Genomic DNA, 20,703 nt, shown 5'->3' with positions numbered 1-20,703 from the left:
CGAGACTCCGTCTCAAAAAAAAAAAAAAAAAAAAAAAAAAAAAAAAAAAAAAAAAACATAAGAAGAAATGTAAAACAATTAAAATATGCCTCAGTCTTGGGAGTCCTGGTGTCCACAACAAAAATCATGAGGCTGTCCTTGCAAATGGTCCTCATGGTGCTGGGGGTGGTGCCAGGCCTGGCATTTGCCTGGAACACAGAGCATGAGAGAAGGAGCAGAGGACGTGGGTGCCAGGGAAGGAGCCCAACGTCGGAGCCAGGGCCTGGGCCCAAGTTACCCATTAACGACGCACCACTGGTTTTCCTTTAAAGAAATGAAAAAAGAAAACTGCAGGGGGGCTGCTTGTGGCTTCCAAACGCCGGCAGAGGCTGGAGACGGCTCTCTGGTGCTGGGTGTGGAGTGAGGCACCACCCTTGCCCTGCAGCCTGGGGCATTCAGTGGCCATGGCTCATGCCCCAGAACCAGACCCAGCCGCCAGCGACCTCGGGGAGGAGAGGCCCAAGTGGGACAACAAGGCCCAGTACTTCCTGAGCTGCATCGGGTTTGCTGTGGGGCTGGGGAACATTTGGCGGTTCCCATACCTGTGCCAGACCTATGGAGGAGGTAAGCACCAGCCTGCGTCCTGGGGCAGACCCCTTAGCAGGGGAGGCCGTCTCCACCCTGACCCGCCAGGCGCCTGCCACGCATCCCCAGTGTTTGGGCAGAGTCGCTCCTCCTGGAAACCAGGGTGCACCACTGCCCACGGCAGAGTCAGTCCCCTCAGGGTCCACTGTGGTCTTCCAGGACCTCAGGGCAGCTTCCTGCCAGGCGTCAGGTTGAGTGGGCCCCCCGCCCGAAACACACTCCAAGCAGTGAATGTCGTCGGTTCTGTTAAGAACACACATCCGCTCTGGGTTTCCTCGCCACAGCCTTGGTGTGTCCAGACAGGTGCTCAGGAGTTTTTCCCGGAGGTTCTTTGCGGGAAGTTGGGGGCCCACCCCTCGCCTCCCTGGCTTTGGTTCTCTGGGAGAGCCCTGCAGGGAGTACCGGGATGTTCGGAACTGTCTGGGTGACTTTACCGACCCTTGGACTCACCACCCCTAGAAGTGCGTTTTTGACTGAAATGGGCTCCCGCATGCCCCGAGCCTCCCCTCACCCTGTGCCTGCTTCTCTTCATGCAGGGGTCACACTTTGCTCTCCATGTGGGGACACAGGAGGTAGGGACAGGCATGAACCACCCCTCTCAGGGAGCCAATGTACAACATCACCCATGGACACCAGAGTCGTCCCCAGGTGCCACGGGCAGGGGCTTCCCAGGCCGCAGAGTCCTCCTCAGGCCAGGCCGGGCTGCTTGGTCAGCCTGTTCCCGGGGCCTCAGCTCCTTTCCTGAGAGCCCTGCACAATTACCCCTTGTTATAAGGTTACTCCTTTAAAGGGTTTTTCCTCCTGGTTAAGACAAGATTCTCAACCTTCAGAAAATGCTGGAAATGCGGACAAACAAAAAACAAAAAGAAACACCCGTCACTGCTGCCCTCGGGGCATTGGGGTCTCAGAGGCTGGAGAGTGCGTGTTGGGCCTTGGATATTCTCATCATGAAAGAGTCCCCTTGAAGGCATTTCTGAAAGCACCAAAGCCCTAAAGTAGAGGACAGAGGCGTCCCTGGCTCCCGGGGCCCTCACTGCCTGGGCTGCGGCTCAGTCTGCTAAGAGTCACTGGAGCTTGCAAGGTTGTGCGGGCAGCAGGCTTCACACAGAGCTGGAAATGCCGGCCAGCGATTTACCCGCCGACGCCTTGTTCGCCAGCGCCTTGCCCGCCAATGCCTTGCCCGTCGACGCCTTGTTTGCCAGCGCCTTGCCCGCCGATGCCTTGCCCGCCGACGCCTTGCCCACCGAAACCCAGTTACCATTGCTAAGCACCTGCAGTGTGTCAAAGTGTCTGGCACTAGCCTCCCTTAAACTCAGCTGCTCCACGCTGGGGCAAAGCTGGGGAGGCCCGCACCTGGGGTGCTGCTGAGGAGGGAGAACAGCCCTGCCCGCCAGCTGCGTGGGGACCTCAGGGCTGCTCCACTCACGAACGACTGTACCATCACCTTCCCGATGCAAGCCACCGGGTCGCACGTCATGGAACATCCAAGTTTATTTAACTTGCACGTTTCCTAAGGGCTGTGTGGTCAGCATTCTCACCCTGTGTGTGAACGTGCCCTTCACTTTGTCTCACTGTGAGGATCACTCATTGATGATTTTGAAAATAAGATATAATTAAGAAGCAGGTACTGTGCAGCTTTTAAAATTTGCATATACTCATGACTACCAAAGGCGAATATTATTTGCTCTCCCATTCATAAGTATTTAACTACATAAATGTTCTCTTCAAAGCTAAGACTTGTAAAGCAACATTGTAACAGAATGTAGCAAAACATTGCGGTAAAGATTTACAGTGATTTTATCACATCTATGACACTTCATGGCACCTGCTTTATTACATATTCGGCGCCTTTAAATCAAAGGAGCGTAGACCCATAAATGCCAAGCAACGGGCTCAGGCCAGCTGCCTGGGACACTCTAACGCTTGTTGTGGTTTAAGGCTTTAGCCCAGGAAGTTTGATGACTAAGCTGGTGGCTCTGGGCTGGCTGTGTCCACACAAGTGAGTTCACTCATCAAGCACGGCCTCCTCCCCACTACCTCCGTGTTCAGCCAGCTTCCATATCCGGTAGGTGCTGTTGAGATCTGTGGATTCTTGCACCAAAAAACGACACTATATTAATTACCATGGCTTTTTCGTAAGTCTCGATGCCTAGTAGTAGAGCAAGGCCTTCTTTTTTATTCTTTGAAATTTTGCCAGCTGCTACTTTTCCTCTGAGCTTTACACCAGGTTTTCAATTTCCAGAAGAGATTCTTCGGCACTGCCTCAGCCCTGCGCTGCTTTCCACACTGCCTGGGGGCAGTTTCCTCCTTGACGGTTTCACCCCGAGGCAGGGCCCAGGCAGTGGGGGCCGGCACGGGAGCACCGTCTCGGTTTCCTTTCTGCCTTCCTGTGGGTCTCTCCACCATGACCCTGGGCATGTCTCTGGTCCCATTCTCAGCAATCCCTGGCCTTTGCCGCTGCTCTGAGCAGAGCCTGCTTCTCCTCTGCATTTGCTCAGTGGCTGGACTGCCGCCTCTGCCTCTCACAGCCTCGGTGCGGTGGGGTGCACATTTCTCCCGATCCTGCGTGGACGACTGGAACAGCAGCCACCTGTTCACAGCCACCTTTCCCATCTTCAGCAGACACCACTGCGTCCTCCATGCTCGTGAACGACTGCGCTAAACTTCACGTAATTGTGAAAACTAGGAGCTGCAGCCTGGGCAACACGGCGAAACCCCGTCTCCATAAAAAAAATATAAAAATTAGCCAGGCGTGCTGGCATCTACTTGTAGCCCTGGCTACCCAGGAGGCTGAGATGGGAGGATGGCTTGAGCTTAGGAGGTCAAGGCTGCAGGGAGCCATGCCTGTGCCGCCGTACTCCAGCCTGGGTGACAGAGCAAGATGCTGTCTCAAAGCAAACACTCAAAAAGGAGTCGTGTAGATACTTACCATGGAGAATCAACCCTTCTTCTTTCTTCAAATTCGGAAAAAAAGCATGGACTCACTGTCTCTTCCTGCACGTTCAACGTAAAGGCTGCCCGGTGAGAGCTGGGTCCACGCAGGCCACATAAAGGCTGCCCAGTGAGAGCTGGGCCCACGCAGGCCATGTAAAGGCTGCCCAGTGAGAGCTGGACCCACGCAGGCCAGGGAAAGTGCCCACCATGCTGGGCTTGGGTTGGCCAACGGAGCCACCACCCCCAGCCGCAACACTCTAGTTGGTTTTTAATTTACATTTATGCCCACGTGGCAGTCTAAATACGGCTTTAAATGCATCTGATGTGCCACAGAGTCGATGTTCCTGTTTCATGAAGATCCTAGCTGTGGCCTCAATCTCATATTCACAGAAACCCCTCCCACCTCTTCTCCCCTAAACACAGCAGATTCAACTTCCCCAAACCAGTAACAGAGAGAAGCTCACTTCTCCCCAAATCTTTCCCTTTGATGATCTCATCAGGGTGGTCTCTGCCAAACTGACCTCAGCCTGGTCACCTGAGGCCCCAGCCCAGGCTCGATGGCCCTCCCCACAGAGCAGGGTCACTGGGACCCGGGGCACCTGCCGGCCTGGAGTCTGCAGTGCTCCCTGGACAGTGGATCCCACATCTGGAACCCGGAGCCCCAACCACTGTGATGCGGTGCCTACACCACCCACGTCTGTCCTCCACCCTGCCACTATGCGCCTGTGGCTGTGAAGCCCCTCCTCCGGGATGGGTGGCTGGTCACACACTGGCTGCGAGACCTCAGGTGCAGGCTGGAGGTCAGGGAGGGGAGAGGGGCTCCACGGTGCAGGTTGGGGGTGGGGGGTAGTGATGTTTTCACAGTGCAGGCTGAAGAGGGGAAAGGTAAGAGGGGCTCTCATGGTTCAGGCTGGAGATGGGGGAGGGAAGCGGGGCTCTCACAGCGCAGGCTAAAGGGAAGGGAAGAAGGGCTCTCGAGGTGCAGGCTGGAGGTGGGGGAAGAGGGACTGGCTTGGGTGTGTCCCCCATTCACACGGGAACCTGGCCTAAGAAAAGCAGGTGTGGGGACTCCCTGCCATGAGCTCCCTGGGGTGCCTGGGTTTTGTTCCCCTTTGCTCCAGGCCCTGGCCACGGCTGTCCCCACTCTCCCAGGAGGCATCTCCGGGTGTCAGGTGCCTCCACCTGAGGCTGAGTCCGTAGACCTCAGCTTCCCCTCTTCAATGCTTGTCTTTCTGCCCCTGTGTAAATGACATGGACAAGAGCCGTCCCACCCCCACATGCTGGCCCTGGAGTCCTGTGCAGAAACCAACGGGGGTGAAGGCTCCCCTCCCGCTCTCGGGCTTCCCTGTTCCCGTGGCAATCACAGAACTTTCTCATGGTGACACAAGCCCAGAGCAAGGTTGTGCTGATGACCTGGAAACGAGCTTGTAGAAGCCGGACCCTGCCTGGCAAAGTGGAGCTGACAGGAGATGCCAGGCGTGGAGGAGCACGGCGTGGAGGAGCAGGGTGGGGAGGAGCGCGGCGTGGAGGAGCGTGGCGTGGAGGAGCATGGCGTGGAGGAGCATGGCGTGGAGGAGCAGAGCGGGGAGGAGCGCGGCGGGGAGGAGCAGGGTGTGAAGGAGCGCAGCGGGGAGGAGCCCGGGGTGGAGGAGAGCGGCGGAGAGGAGCGTGGCGGGGAGGAGGGGATGAGCACAGAGGGGAGGAGCGTGGTGGGGAGGAGCGTGGCAGGGAGGAGCGTGGCAGGGAAGAGCATCGGCAGCCGGCACCCATGTAGGTCAGTCTTAGGGCAGAAGGCCTGAGGTCAGTGCCACCCTGGAGCCTGTGCCAGCACCTGTGCATACGCAGTTGGGGAGGAGTCAGCAGCCCTGGGCGTGGAAGTGGAGCTGCACAGAGATCCGAACTCGTGCACAGAAGGTGACTCGCTTTGGGAACAGTGCAGCTGCCAGCCCGGTGAGGCCACCAGGAGGACCGAGACGCAGCACGCAGACACAGGGGCCTCCTCAGCAGCGTAGGGACGCCCACAGAACCGGAGCCCGGGAGAACCAGCATCCTCCCAGCAGGTCTTGTAGGCAACAGCTGCACTTAGAGGTCAAATTGCAGGAATCGATCATGCCCAGCTCTTTCACTGGGGCCAGGAGGGTCTGTGGACTCCACAGGAAGCCAGCCCTGCTCGAATCCTCAGCACCAGGCCCTGGCACCTTGTCTGCCCTTTCCACTGCGGGTGCCCCAGGCAGAAGGCACAGCCACTCGTCTCTACTGGGTGCTTCTACTGACTCCAGGAAGTAGAGCCGGCCTGTTCCCCCTGCCCTGGGGCCCGTGGGGCCTTCATCCTGCTGTGCCTGTGGGCGACCCCATCGTGGCGCTGGATGGAGATACAGAGGCCTGAGGTGCCAGGAAGTGGGGGGACAGGTCCAGCCCTGATGCAGTTCTCAGGGCCTTGGTTGGAGACAGCACTCTTCTGCAGCATCCCCATGAGTAAAGATGGTTCCAGTTCCCAGGAGAGCCGGCCAGCCGCCCCGGGATCCCCACAGGAACAGAGCAGCCCTCCGCCCTGGGGTCCCTGTGGAACAGAGCAGCTCGCGCCATCTGCGGCATGAAGCTCCAACAAGAGCAGCGTGAAGCCTGGGAGCCAACAGGCGGCCTCACACAAAAGCAGCCAGACCTCCTCCAGTGACGGGGGTGTTTAAAAAACATGCTCAGTCAGCAATTTATTTCTGCAAACTCATGAATTTTCTGAAAATCACGTTAATGAAAGGAGCTGTTTTCCCATGGGGAGGCTGATGGCAGAGGTTTTGAGTGTGATTCTGCCAGGCCCCTGCATGCCTCCTTCCCACAGCGACTGAGTCCCCACTGCCAGCCACAGCAGCCCCCAGGAAAATGTGGGTGCCTCTAATAATGCTGGTCCCTCAGTAAATGCAACACAGGGGTCACATTTAGACCCCAAGTCCTCGTCCAGGGCCGGCTGCCTCCTTTTGGGCCCCCTGCTCCCCTCCAGGGCCCTACCCTCTTGATCAGAGGTCTCAGCAACTGAGCCGAAATCAGAGACAGGGTTTGCAACCCGACAGTGCCCCAAGGGTGTCTCCGCCACCCAAGTGGTGCCCCCAACATTCAGGTTCCTTCTGTCCCTTGAAGACCACAGGTGGCTCCCCCTGGCCTATGCCACAGTCCCTCCCTGCCCTCCAGCCTGGGCAGATACTGAGCACCCCCTCCTCACAGGGGCCTTCCTCATCCCCTACCTCATTGCACTGGTCTTTGAGGGGATCCCCATCTTCCACGTCGAGCTCGCCATCGGCCAGCGACTGCGGAAGGGCAGCGTCGGCGTGTGGACGGCCATCTCCCCGTACCTCAGTGGAGTAGGTAGGCTGCCGTCCTCCCGTGTCCTGACTGCGGCTGCCTGGGACGGGGCAGTGGGGCGGGGGCGGGTCCGTGCCTGTGGTACGCAAGTGGCCAGGCGAAGCTGGCGGGCGGGGTGGCAGGGAGCCCTTGGGTGTGTGTGAGAAGCAGCGGTGACTTGGGGAGAATCAGAAATGGAGACGGTGTGTGCCGGGACATCCCGGAAGGACCTGGAAGCAGCTGGTGTTGCCATTCACGTGTAAGGTGTGAGGGAGGCCTGGCTTTCAGTCGTGCCCCTCAGCATGTGTTATGTTTTTTGTTTTATTCTCACTGCTTCTGGGCAGAGGGAGCTGGGAGGAGCCCCGGGGCCACCTGACATGGTCCCTGTCTGCAGGGCTGGGCTGTGTCACGCTGTCCTTGCTGATCAGCCTGTACTACAACGCCATCGTGGCGTGGGTGCTGTGGTACCTCCTCAACTCCTTCCAGCACCCGCTGCCCTGGAGCTCCTGCCCACCGGATCTCAACAGAACAGGTGAGCTGGGCACCGCCTGCTGTGTGGGTCTGGGCACGGCCGAGAGAGGCATGGGCTGCAGCGTGCCCAGCATCAGGGCAGCTGTGGGCGGTGGATGCTCACTGGGGAGGGCTGGGGAACCAGTCGCTCTGTGTGCACACACACACGCCTTGATCTCCCCAGAGGCACACGTGCAGTCCAGTTCTCATGACCTCCACGCTGCCTTCTGCTTTCCTCCCAGGCCTGGACCACCGAGGTCCCCTTACAGCCGTGTGCATGGCATGGTCATGCAATGGCACTGCTGTTGTTAAATTTAAGACTTTAGGCTGGGCGCAGTGGCTCATGCCTGTTGACCCAGCACTTTGGGAGGCCGAGGTGGGCAGATCACTTGAGGTCAGGAGTTCAAGACCAGCCTGACCGATATGGTGAAAGCCCATCTCTACTCAAAATACAAAAATTAGCCAGGCATGGTGGCGGGCACCTGTAATCCCAGCTAGTCAGGAAGCTGAGACAGAACTGCTTGAACCCGGGAAATAGAGGTTGCAGATAGCCAAGATCACTCCACTGCACTCCAGACCGGGTGACAGAATGAGACTCTGCCTCAGAAAAGAAAAAAAAAAAAAACAGACTTCGGGTCCAGCCTTCAGCCAGGAGCTCCCTCTGGGGAGATCCTCGAGACATGAATGACAGTTATAGTTTCGTTTTTTTTTTTTTTCTTTTCTAAGACAGGGTCTCCCTCTATCGCCCAGGCTGGAGTGCAGTGGTGTGATCACAGCTCACTGCAACCTCCAACTCCTGGCTCAAGTGATTCTCCTACCTCCACTTCCCCAGTAGCTAGGACCACAAGCAAGTGCCTCCATACCCAGCTGATTTTATTTATGTTTTGTAGAGACGGGGTCTCAATATGTTGCCCAGGATGGTCTTGAACCCTTGGGCTCAAGTGATCCTCCTGCTTCAGCCTCCCCAAGTGCTAGGATGACAGGCGTGAGTCACTGCACTCAATTGACAGTTGTATCTTTCAATGACTTGCTCAGAAGCAACTCTGACTTTCTTTCCTTCCTCTCTCTTGCTGACTAAAACTCACGCTGGGCTGGTACTGGATGAAACCAGCCTTGGGGACCAACACTGAGTCTGCACCTGGATGCCCTGGGCCAGAGCTGGGCACTCTGGGGAGGCCAAGAGCCCTGACAGTGACATCAGCCTCCTGGCGCCTCTCTGAGGGTGGGTGGTCCTGCCAGGGTTCCTCCCAGCCACACTCCGGAAGTGGTCTCAGGACAGGCTCTCTGCAGCCCGAGTTCCAGGATGATGGTTTGTGGGTTCCAAATTCCTTCTACCTTGTCCAAGGGTTTCCTTTTGGGGTCACTTAGGCCAGCTCTTCGATTTTCAGGCAGGCCTGGAGGGGTTAAGTCCTCTCTCAATGCACACGGCAGGGCCCTATAATTGCCCTTCCCACATCTGCCCCACGCTCCCCTGAAGGAAAGTTTCCCCAGAAAAGGGCCCGGAGGGGTCAGCTCTGCCCACGCCCTTCTCTCAGTCAAGTGTGGGGCAGGCAGTGCCCACTCAGAGCTGGGCTGTGACAGTGCTCGGGTCAATGACTGGCAGGGCCTTAGAAGGGGACTTGGGGCCAAAGGACAGTGTGAAGGGAGGAGCCTTGTGACATGGGCAGTGGCCTGGTTGGGATACTGGTAATCCTCAGACTTTTCCATGAGTGCCCCCCAACATTTCCCCAGTCAAGTGTCCCAGGAATGGGCTGCAGTGGGTCCTGAGAGATGTCGAGGGAGCCTGCTGCTGTCAGACACTGTCTCTGGCTCCCTGCATCGGCTTGTGGCCCTGTCAAGGAGGAAGTGGGAGTCACAGGACAATCTGCCTGCCTGGCCACAGCCTCACTTTCTCCCCAGGCACCAGTCAGCCACACACTTGACACATGCAGCCACTGTCCGTCCAGTGCCTCTGTGCCATCCTTGGGGGTCTGGGACGGTGGGTGGCAGGAGAAAATGAGGGGACCAGCTTTACACCATGACAGTGATGTCCAAGGGGCTGCAGGCTACCCAGGCTCAGCAGGGCTCATAAACCTTCTCAAAGTAGAGCTTCCTTTTGAGGTTCACTCAGCCTGTTCATTTTCATAGCCACGTCTGTTTCTCCATCTCAGCCCTGGGCCCAGAAAGAAGTGAAAGGGCACCTCAGCCCAAAAGGGCCGTGTTGAGAGCAGCCCAGGGAAATTGAGCTCAAGAGCCACATGGTGAGTGTGCCTATGCCCCATAGCCAGCCTGTGACAGGCTCCCTGGTTGCAGGGTTCGTGGAGGAGTGCCAGGGCAGCAGCGCCGTGAGCTACTTCTGGTATCGGCAGACACTGAACATCGCAGCCGACATCAATGACAGTGGCTCCATCCAGTGGTGGCTGCTTCTCTGCTTGGCAGCCTCCTGGGCAGTCGTGTACATGTGTATCATCAGAGGCATTGAGACTACAGGGAAGGTGAGAGCTGGCAGGGCCTGACCCCCTCTCTTGCTTCCTCTGGCCCCGAGGACCCCTCCCCATCAACCTGTGTTTGCTTTGTGTCTACAAGCTCTTATGAGGGGCATAAACATTTAGGATTGCAATGTCTTCTTAGGGTATTGATCCCATTATCGCTGTGAAGCAGCCTTTTTTTTTTTTTTTTTTTTTTTTGAGACGGAGTCTCGCTCTGTCACCCAGGCTGGAGTGCAGTGGCCGGATCTCAGCTCACTGCAAGCTCCGCCTCCCGGGTTTACGCCATTCTCCGGCCTCAGCCTCCCGAGTAGCTGGGACTACAGGCGCCCGCCACCTCGCCCGGCTAGTTTTTTTGTATTTTTTAGTAGAGACGGGGTTTCACCGTGTTAGCCAGGATGGTCTCGATCTCCTGACCTCGTGATCCACCCGTCTCGGCCTCCCAAAGTGCTGGGATTACAGGCTTGAGCCACTGCGCCCGGCCAAGCAGCCTTTTTTATCCTGGTGATATTCTTGGCTCTGAAATTGACTTTGTTTTAAAACAGCCACTCCAGATTTCTTTGGGCTATGTTAACAGAGTGTACTTTTTTCATCCTTTTTCTTTTAACCTTTTTGTGTCTTTATGTTGAAAGTGTTTTTCTTGTAGACAGCATACAATTGGATCTGGCTTTTTTAACCAATGTGAAAATCTCTGCCTTTTATTTGGGGTGTTTAGAGCATTTACATTTAATGTGATTATTGATATGGTTGGGTTTAGCTCTAACTTCAGATGTATTCCCATTTACCACATCTGTTTTTTATATTCTTGTTCCTCTCTTTCTCTAGGTATTTTTCAGGATCCCGCTCTATCTCCTTGGTTGGTTTAGCTTTAACTGTCTCTTGTTATCCTAGTAACTGCTTTAGAGGTTACAGTCCATGTCTCTAGCCTGTCATGGTCGATCACTAAGTGATCTTGGGGTATTCTATGGTCATTTAAGAATGTCATTGCATTTTATCCCATTTTTCCCTCCCAGGCTTTGCACTATTGTTGTCATACATTTTACTTATAACATGTTATAAACAACAAATGCATTATTGTCAGTTTTGTTTTAAACAAGCAATTATCTTTCAAAGAGGCTTAAATAATGAGAAAAACTGTATGGATGTTCACCCATGTGGTTTCCATTGGAGGCAGCAGAAAGGACCAGTAGAACCTGAGCCTCCTGCTTGCCTGGGCCCCTCAAGCCAGAAGAGTTCTCGTCCTGTATTCTCTGGTGTGTGCTATCATCTCTAGTCTGGTATCACACATGTGTGAATTCTTTTCAAATGATGGCACCCAGTCCACGCACCCTGGACCGTGCCTCCTGACCCACGGGCCTCAGACCCAGGACCCCAGTGCCCCATGCCCTGGGCAGTGTCTCAGCGTACTGAGGTTGTCATTCCTCTTATGTGGAGGGTAGGGGTCTTCATGCTTGAGAGGACTGGAATTACTAAATTAGACAAAGCAGACAGCCAGAAATTCCAAATAATCCTATTATAAAGGTCCTTAAAAATGCATCCCAAGCTGGGCACAGTGGCTCACACCTGTAATCCCAGCACTTTGGGAGGCTAAGGTAGGCAGATCACATGAGGTCAGGAGTTCAAGACCAGCCTCGCCAACATAGTGACACCCCATGTCTACTAAAAATAAAAAAAAATTAGCCAGCCGTGGTGTTGGGAGCCTGTAATCCCAGCTACTTTGGAGGCTGAGGCAGAAGAATCGCCTGAACCCAGACAGCACAGGTTGCAGTGAGCCGAGACTGGGCCACTGCACTCCAGCCTGGGCAAGAGAGCGAGACTCTGTCTCAAAAAAAAAAAAAAAATGCACCCCAGATAATTCTGCAGTCAGTCTGTGTTGGGGGAGCTGAGAACGGGAGTGAGACAGGAGTCTCCACTTGTAGATGCTTTTCCATGTGGACACCTCGTGTGCAGACCCTTGTCCACAGCTGATGGGAGCTGGGAAATAGCTCTATGTGGGCAGAAGGGTCACAGGGTAGGTGCAGCCAGGCAAGGGCATCAGGGTGGGAGGAAGAGGACTCCAGCCACACAGTAGGGCTGAGAGCTTGAGAGAGAACAGGAGGGAGGCCGGAGAGGGGACCAAAGCAGGGAAAGGACACAGTCGGAAACGAGGGTGACCAGGAGAGAGGCAAGTGGTGGCTGGAGGCTTGGGAGAGGGAGGCCAGGGAGGGGCCACGGCTCAGACCCCTCTTCAGGGCCCAGCCCCTGTGCTCAAAGGAGGCCTGACTCTCCAGATATCCAGTGCTCGATCGGGCACAAACGTGTAAACGAATGTGCATGTGACTGTTTCTGGTGAGCCCCAAACCCTCCGAGCTTAGCCTGAGCCTGCACCCCACAATCCCCCAAGGTGCCCCCCAATCCATCCTGGTCGATCCCACACCAGAAGCGGCTACTGTGACCACCAGGGAGGTGTCTGGAGGCTGCCTGCTTCTCTAAGGCTTGTGGACGGACCAGAGGCCATTTCAAGTCTCACCAACTCCCACCTTTTGTTTCAAGGTGATTTACTTCACAGCCTTGTTCCCTTACCTGGTCCTGACCATCTTTGTCATCAGAGGGCTGACCCTGCCGGGGGCCACACAAGGACTAATCTACTTGTTCACTCCCAAAGTAAGTGAGTCTTGGATCAAAGTTCAGGGCTTCCAGCACACACATTTCAGGGCGGTGGCCAGCAGCTCCCTTCCTTACCTGGAGGCGTGAGAGGCCAGGAGCCACACATCCAGCAGCTGTGCTGTCTGGTGGTCAGGGGTGAGGTTGGCCCAGGATGGCGCAGAGGGAGGGGGGCCTTAGGAAAGAGGTCAGGTTTGGAGTGAGCCTGGAGGAGGACCTCGATCTGGGGCAGGTGGACTTTGGCACCTGTGGGACACCAAGTGGACATGGATGTGAGGGGCCAGGGGAGGAGGGCCAGGGTTCAGGGAGAGGCTGACTGGGGACCAGATGTCCCTGCTCTGGGCCTGACACCACCAAGGGCCTTGTCCAGCTGCACACACCCCCCCCCCCCCGGGAGCCACAGGAGCCAGTGCCCGCTCCAGGAGCCTGCACGGCTTCTAGAGCATTCTGTACTATCCAAGATCGTGGCATTGCCTGCCCATTGTCCTGAGGCAGCTTCCGGGGGTTGGTGTGGGAATGGGCACCTGGGTATGGGCATGGCTGCCTGGAGTCCTAGCAGAAGACAGAGGACACCTTCCCAGGTCCCGCAGAAACAGGAAAGCCAGGCTCCGTGCATGGGATCCTTGCCCTCGGGCCTTCAAATCGCCCAGAACTGCCAGGTTAGAGAGGGCACAGTAAACATGCCCAGGCAGGAGCTGCTCAAACCCATCTCCAGCCCCGAAAACCCTGCCAGCTACACTCTCAAGTGGGTCTGACAGCCACCGGCTCATTTGGCCACATCCCGGACAGGGGCCTGGCATCTGCCATGTCCAGAGCTGCCACTCCACACCTGCACACCTGCGTGGTTCTACCCTGTTCCTGGCGTCTGTACAGGTCCCACTTGCTCATGAGTGTCCCCAAAGCCGCCTTGGGAACGTTCTGGAACAGTCAGGGCCACCGGCTGGTGTGGTTTGCCTGCTGAGTGAGACGCTCTCCCTACTCGTTCCAGATGCACATTCTCCAGAACCCCCAGGTGTGGCTGGACGCAGCCACCCAGATATTCTTCTCTCTGTCCCTGGCCTTTGGAGGACACATCGCTTTCGCAAGTTACAACTCGCCCAGGTAGGCAGTCGGGCTCAGGTGTCCAGCCCGAGAAGCTTTGGGGAGATGCCCCAAGCACTTCCTGATCTCAGGATCACACTGTGGATCCCAGGGTGGCCTTGTGTGAACCTGAGATAAGAACCTCATGCCACGGCCTGGGCCCTCGCGGCAGCTCCCAGCACGTCCGGAGCCGGCTGCAGGAAGACGGCCTGGATAATCACACCCAGGAACCAGGGTGTAACTGGGCATGACACCAATCAAAATGCACATGACACATGGGGCCGTAAAAGCCTCGACGGTCACCTGAAATAGACTCAAGGCCCCTTGGTGCCGACGTGAGCGGGTGCTGCTTTTATGATGTCATAATATGCACAGAACCCAACAAAGTGCAATTCCACAGATCATAAAATGCATAGCCCAGTGCACTGTGATGAACCTGAAACAAACCTTATTTCCTGTGGCTGCCAGGATTTCTGCCCCCTTCAGAGGCAGGCAGTTTGCATGAGATGGGAGGGGCAGGTTGGTCCCTGGGCAGTGCTGCCTGCTGGTGGCCTTTAGGGAAGGGAGTGCCAGCTGGGATGCCACTGAAGTTTTAAATGTTTGTGATTGACACCTTACTTCCTTGACCTCACACTGGAGCTGAGCTTGTGTGTGTTTCTCCTTTGGAGATGATTTTCCAAAACGTCTACATTTCAGACCCTCCATGAATGCCCTGCCTCTCAGCGCCCCGTGGGCCCAAAGGCCTTGGTGGGGGTGCAATGAGCTGGGGCTGCTGGAGGAGACTGTAGGGAGGGGTCCGAGGCCACCCTGAGACTCCAGGACTGGCAGCAGCAGCCCCTGGGTCAGAGAAGGGGCATCCCAGGCGGAAGGGAGGGCCAAGGAGGGAAGCCCCCTCCTCACTTCGTCCCCTGGGTGAGGCCCAGTTACCGCCTGCAAAGCCCGTGACAAGCGTGCATTTGTGCCCAGGAATGACTGCCAGAAGGATGCGGTGGTCATCGCCCTGGTCAACAGCATGACCTCCCTGTACGCGTCCATCGCTGTCTTCTCCGTCCTGGGGTTCAAGGCAACCAATGACCATGAGCACTGCCTGGACAGGTGAGCGCAGGGGCCACGCCAGGCTCTGTGGGGCATGGCCGCCAGGCAGGTGCCTGCTGCACTGAGACTCCCACGGCATGAGGAAGGGTGGCGTGGGCACTTTTCATTTCTCTAGGGGTGTGGAGTGAATGGTGTCCCCAGAAGGTCACTTCCACCCAAACCTTCAGAATGTGACCTGGTTGGAAAAGAGTCTTTGCGGATGTAATTAAGTAATTAAGTAGGATCGGTCCCCCTGGAGTAGGGTAGGCACTAAATCCAATAACCGGTGTCCTTATAAGAAGAGGAGACAGACACAGAGGAGGCGGCCACGTGAAGACAGAGGCAGAGGTCGCAGCGCTGTGGCCACGGCCCAGGGACACCTGAAGGTGCAGAAGCTGGAAGAGGCGGGAGGAGTCTCCTGTGCAGGCTTGGGAGGGGCCACACGGGGATTTCAGACACCACAGTTCTCCAGAACGGGAGAGGATGAATTCCTGTGGTTTAAGGCACCGTTGCTGGTCGTTTGCTGTGGTCCCAGGTCGCTCATGCAGTTAGGGTGTCCCCTGCACAGGCAGCGGCCTCATCAGACTCACGGCCTTCTCAGGGCACCTGACTTGCTTGTGAACTACCTTCAGGTGGGTCCTTGAGAACCCACTGGCCAGACAGCATGTCCCTACAACATGGGGTGACTCTGACCCCACCAGGGGACGTCTGGCAGCATATGGAGACAGTTTTGGTTGGCCACACTTGTGTGAGAGGTGTGCCTGGCACCCAGTGGGTGGAGGCCGAGGATGCTGCACAGCACCCTACAGTGTCCAGGACGGCCCCACCCAGACAGTGACTGGCCCTGAGTGTCCACAGTGCTGCTGCAACTCCGTGTTCCACCCCAGCCTCCTGCGGTCGGGAGCACGGCAGCACGTCAGCACTGCACCCGACAGCGCTTTTCAACAGGGACGCCACCAAGAAAAGGCACCTAGAAGTGGAAAACATGGCACTTGCAGGCCACGGAAAGGACGGTGATTTATAGGATGAGCTGGGTCAGGGAGGACGGTGATTTACAGGATGAGCCGGGTCAAGAAGGCAGAGCTGGGCTTTGTTCAGCCCCAGCCGGGGAGGTGCAAGTGACGACTCTGATTTCTGTTCACTCTTTGAATGTTGCAAATAACCACAAACGTGCACAAATATTGACTTGGGGTTACAAGCACATCTTAGTGAGCAGGCGGATAAGGACCAGCTGTGTGCACGACAGCCTGCGCCGCACAGCCCAAGCCAGCCTCGCATGCCACATGCGGCTGGAATGAGGGGAGGGAGGCCTCTATCGTCAGGATTGTTCTAGGAACAGCTGGAGCCCCAAAAAGGTGTTTGCTGCTATAGACGTGCCCTGCCCTTGGGTGACTGTGTTTGAACCTTAAGCCCTGAGGACAGAATGAGCCTTTGGCAGTGGAGACAGAAGGGCAGGCGGGTGGGCTGAAGTCACTGCCGCAAACCGTCAGAAACCCAGGTCCCTGCCTGCAGGGCGGCCCCTCAGGGCGAATCAGGACCACCCTCGAGGTGAGGAAGCTGCCACCACCTCCACCCGCTTTGCACCCATGGGGGAGCGCTCCCCGTCCAAGCCCAGGGGCTTAGAGAACAGCTTCTCCCCCAACCAGCAGTGTGCATGGAGTAAACTGTGCCCCCACCAGTGCCGCCCTGTCATAGCACAGGCGTCCACATGATCCCAACAGGGGCCGGAGGCGTCCACATGATCCCAACCGGGACTGGAGGCATCCACACGATCCCAACAGGGGCAGGAGGGGCCCAGCCCTCCCAGGGACACTGTTCTTCCCAGCACCGACCAAGGGTTTCTCTGGATGTGTTTGGGAACCGGGGCCGTCCCCTCTGTCCCCGCAGAAACATCCTCAGCCTCATCAACGAGTTTGACTTCCCAGAGCAGAGCATCTCCAGGGACGACTACCTGGCCGTCCTCATGCACCTGAACGCCACCTGGCCCAAGAGGGTGGCCCAGCTCCCCCTAAAGGTCTGCCGCCTGGAAGACTTTCTGGACAAGGTACCTGCACACCCACTGGGGTAGCCAGGCGGGGCCGCCCACAGGAGCGCCAGGGCCGTACTGGCTGTGCCTCACTGCCAAAGGCTGCAGACAGTTCCCACAGACCGAGGGCCAGGGCCTGTGAACCGAGGACCCCAGTCTGTCTTTGTCTCGGCTTGCCAGGCCTCCTGGAAAGCCCGAAACCCCGGAGGCAGCTGTGTCCTGCAGACACCCAGACACCCAGCAGTCCTGGGGGTTGGGCTGACCCGAAAGAGTGGGCACTGCTGGTGCCCAGACCCCAGGAAAGGGGGTGACCAGCATGAGGGTCACAGTGCCAGGGCATGGCTGGAGTCCAGCCACACTCAGGGCCAGTAGATGCCTGGACCTGGGGGCACCAGGCAGGGGTGCACAGCCAGGAGGCAGGTAGGGGATGCATCTCAGGGTGCCTGACCCAAGGCATAAAAGGCCCTGCGTTCCAGGCCCAGCTGCCTGCTGTGGGTGTGGGTTATTAAAGGGGAAGGACCCTCCCCTGCAGAGATCACTGGCAGCCTGGTCTCCCAGAAGGCAGGGCCAGCCCTGAGCCACCTCAGCCCGACACGAGGAGGGGCGATGTGCACTTGTGCCCTCAGCCTGGGAGACAGTGTGTGCGTTCTGCAGGCAGGCGTGTGTGTGTGGTGGAGTGCGTGTGTGCGTGGTCCGAGGCCTGGGGCTCCATGTGTTGCAGAGTGCCTCGGGCCCGGGCCTGGCCTTCATCGTCTTCACGGAGGCCGTCCTCCACATGCCGGGGGCTCCTGCGTGGGCTGTGCTCTTCTTCGGGATGCTGTTCACCTTGGGGCTATCGACCATGTTCGGGGGCATGGAGGCAGTCATCACACCCATGCTGGACGTGGGGGTCCTGCCCAGATGGGTCCCCAAGGAGGCCCTGACTGGTGAGTGCACAGCTCGGCCGCCCTGGAGGACCCGTCCCCAGCATCCGGCCATCCACTCCCACCTGCTGTCCAGACGCCCCTCCTGGATGGAGAGCACAAGGGGCCAAGCCTGAGTTCAGGAGAAGTCTGAGCCAGGCTGCTCCTCGCTGACAGCCATCACCAGAGAGCCGAGGGTCGAGGGAGGTTCAGGGCTGCCCCTCCCCCACAGCCCCAGAGGCCAAATCCCCCATCCAGAGCAGGAAAGCAGGTCCTTCCGGCTCATTGAGCACAGTACAGGAAAGAGACAGGCGAGGGCAGGGATGGAGGGTGGGAAGCCAAGAGAAGTCTCCAGCCCGGGTGCCCTGGCCCTCCCCACTGTCTGTCCCAGGGCAGTTCTGCCTGACTGGCTTCCTCCTGACCCTCCCCACACTTCCGCCCCCCATCCCCTTACCCCCCACACCCCTCTCCCGCTGCCCCAGGGCTGGTCTGCCTGGCCTGCTTCCTCTTCGCCACCTGCTTCACGCTGCAGTCTGGGAACTACTGGCTGGAGATTTTCGACAATGTTGCCGCTTCCCTGAACCTGCTCATCTTGGCCTTCCTCGAGGTCGTGGGTGTTGCTTATGTTTACGGAATGAAACGGTGAGCTGCTGCCCCACGAGTGCTCCTCTGGGACCCACCAGGGTGGGAAGGGGAATGGGTGCCGGGCACAGGCACGACCCGCAACTGCCCAGACCGGTGAGAACGTTCTGCCCCAGGGAGCTGCCGAGGCACCAGAGGGTGCAGGCTGGACGCCAGTTAGGGTCTGGTCCTTAGCTTGGAGTGTGTGGACCTTCCACAGGCCATATGGAGCCTGAGCCCAGCATCTGGTACAGGTTCTGCGATGACATTGCATGGATGACCGGGAGGCGGCCCAGCCCCTACTGGCGGCTGACCTGGAGGGTGGTCAGTCCCCTGCTGCTGCTGACCATCTTCGTGGCTTACATCACCCTCCTGTCCCAGAAGCCACTGAGCTACAGGGCTTGGAACCCCAAATACGTAGGTCCTTCCGGCGGGAACCTGGGGAGTCCTGGGACCCCTCGGGCTCGGTGTGGCCCCCATGGTGCCATCCAGTGCCCGACAACCCATGCGGTGCACATTCACGCCCCAGTGACAAGGTGGCACGGTCACTTCTGCCTGGCAAACCGGGGATGTGAACAGGACGGGCTTTGTGTGGCATCCCTGAGTGCCCGCTGGGATCAGAAATGGGATCAGGGTGACTATGGGCAAGCGCCTGGTCAGTGGAGTGAGGACCTGAGCAGTGCCCAGAGCCCAGGGACCCCACAGGGCCCTGGAGCTCCTTCTTGGGGATGTGGCTTCACCCTCCCTGCCTGTGTCCTGCCCATGTGGCGTGGGGACGGGCAGCTGGACAACCGCCCATTCCTCGTCTGTGACAAGAAAGGTCCTGCACAGACCCCTACTGCCACCCAGTGGGTCAGTTTGGCTGAGGCCATTTCCACACAAGAGCCTCCTGAGGAGGGATCGGAGTGCCAGCCACACTGTGAAAATGCCTCAGGGGCTCTGAGCAGTGCCAGCCCCTGACATACCCTGAGTCCCCACTGGTGGCCGCTCGAAACCTCTCCATGCCACCCCTTCTCGGGAATGTGGACGCCACTCCTCTCCGAACGTGTCTCGGGAATGTGGACGCCACTCCCCTCCAAACGTGTCTCGGAAGTGTGGACGCCACTCCCCTCCGAACGTGTCTCGGGAATGTGGACGCCACTCCTCTCCGAACGTGTCTCGGAAAGTCCCTCCCTAGCAGAACACCAAGGGCAGGTGAAGGAGGAGTGACCATGTATTTTTGAAGAATTTCCATGGTACCTGCAGCCAGGTGGGTGGTGCCACCAGTGTATAGGAGAGAAAACTGGGGACATGGCCTCCAACGATGCCCAGTGGGTTGAGGCCATGTAGCCCCTCTGGTTCCAGAACATGATACCTAGGCTTACCTTGGGGAGTCCCCAGCCCCAAGAGAAGCTCAGCCCAGGTTCCCAAACTCCTGGCCCAGGGGAACCGTGGTGAGCGGCCACAAGTCCTGGCCACTGCTCTGGCCGCACCTTTTCCATTCCCATCCAAGTCCGGGTGGGCAGGTGGCTCTTGCCCCTTGGATTGAGGAGCGAGGGGTCAGCCTCAGGGCCCAGGGTGGCCGGCGTCACCTAACGAGGCTGTGGTCCCGCAGGAGCTGTTCCCCGCGCGCCAGGAGAAGCTCTACCCAGGCTGGGTGCTCGCCGCCTGCGTGCTGCTGTCCTTGCTGCCCTTGCTGTGGGTCCCGGGGATCGCGCTCGCTCAGCTGCTCACCCGGCGGAGAATGTGGAGGGACAGGGATGCGCGCCCGGACACCAACACGAGCTGAAGCCGCCAGGAGTGGGACGGGGCCGGGGCCTGCATGGGCAGGTCTGGTGGTGGGCGGAGCCCCGCCCACAGGGCCCACCCCAATACACCAGGGACGCCGCCCAATACACCTTGATACCGCTGTGTCTGCGTGGTTACTGCTTTCCCGACGCCCGGGCAGGGCTGCAGACCTAGTCCCCAGCGCTGCTGCTTGGGGCCCGCCCTGAGGAAGGTCTTGCAGGGCCCCAGCATCCCTGGTGAGCCCGCGGCCTGGGCGTCCTGCAGCAGTTGGGGGCCCTGCACTTGGCTGGGCTGGCTCGGGGATCTTCGCAGGTGCGGGGCTCCCAGTCTCACAGCCTCTGAACCTAGCCTGACTGGTCTCTGGGGAGCAGTGGCTGCCCGGGTGGCTCAGGAGGCCGCCTGCAGCCCGGCTCCAGGTCCTGGGCGGACTGTCCCCCTACGGCTCGCAGGCAGCAGGGTACCCAGGACAGATGTTCCCTCCAGCCTGGAAGTGGGGGTCTGGGGTCTGGAGTCTGCGGTCTAGTTGACTCTTCCTAACATTTCTGAGAAACACTGTAGGTTGCCACTTTTATTTTTCCAAACTGTTGAATTGTATTAAGGAGGTACCAAAAGGCTACTGCTGTCCCGGGGCAGAGGGGCGACAGGCAGGAGCTCGAACACGTGGGGCAGTCATCTGTGCCGCAGGCGCCAAGCGCACTGTGCAGCCCCCGTCCAGCCTGCCCTG

General features: G+C 58.1%; 1 protein-coding gene across 4 annotated transcripts; it reads left to right on the top strand.

Moving 5' to 3' along the window:
- The first annotated feature begins 341 nt into the window (after positions 1-341).
- On the top strand, positions 342-20,102 carry LOC105464570 (solute carrier family 6 member 18). Of its 4 annotated transcripts, none has more exons than XM_011712567.3 (12): positions 342-603; positions 6,775-6,915; positions 7,286-7,423; positions 9,694-9,875; positions 12,399-12,509; positions 13,498-13,610; positions 14,556-14,684; positions 16,551-16,707; positions 17,411-17,615; positions 18,074-18,233; positions 18,467-18,629; positions 19,807-20,102. In XM_011712567.3, the coding sequence occupies exons 1-12, from the start codon at positions 444-446 to the stop codon at positions 19,978-19,980; spliced, it is 1,833 nt and encodes a 610-aa protein (XP_011710869.2). In that variant the 5' UTR covers positions 342-443; the 3' UTR covers positions 19,981-20,102. The 4 variants fall into 4 exon arrangements, with proteins under 4 accessions (XP_011710869.2, XP_070955225.1, XP_070955224.1 ...); XM_071099123.1 differs by lacking the exon at positions 342-603 and adding an exon at positions 4,294-4,345; XM_071099125.1 differs by lacking the exon at positions 342-603 and adding an exon at positions 4,424-4,443.
- The last annotated feature ends 601 nt before the right edge of the window (positions 20,103-20,703 follow it).

This window comes from Macaca nemestrina, chromosome 6, assembly GCF_043159975.1.
Source record: "Macaca nemestrina isolate mMacNem1 chromosome 6, mMacNem.hap1, whole genome shotgun sequence".
Lineage (NCBI taxonomy): Eukaryota > Metazoa > Chordata > Mammalia > Primates > Cercopithecidae > Macaca > Macaca nemestrina.
Note: the sequence above shows the minus strand (reverse complement) of the source record. Positions and strands in the feature narration are given on the sequence as shown.

Bases quoted from the DNA above. Each gene is read 5' to 3' on its own strand.
- LOC105464570 (XM_011712567.3), top strand. From the start codon at position 444: ATGGCTCATGCCCCAGAACCAGACCCAGCCGCCAGCGACCTCGGGGAG. The intron at 9,876-12,398 runs GTGAGAGCTGGC...TTTTGTTTCAAG, and splicing joins GCATTGAGACTACAGGGAAG to GTGATTTACTTCACAGCCTT. The intron at 16,708-17,410 runs GTACCTGCACAC...CATGTGTTGCAG, and splicing joins TGGAAGACTTTCTGGACAAG to AGTGCCTCGGGCCCGGGCCT.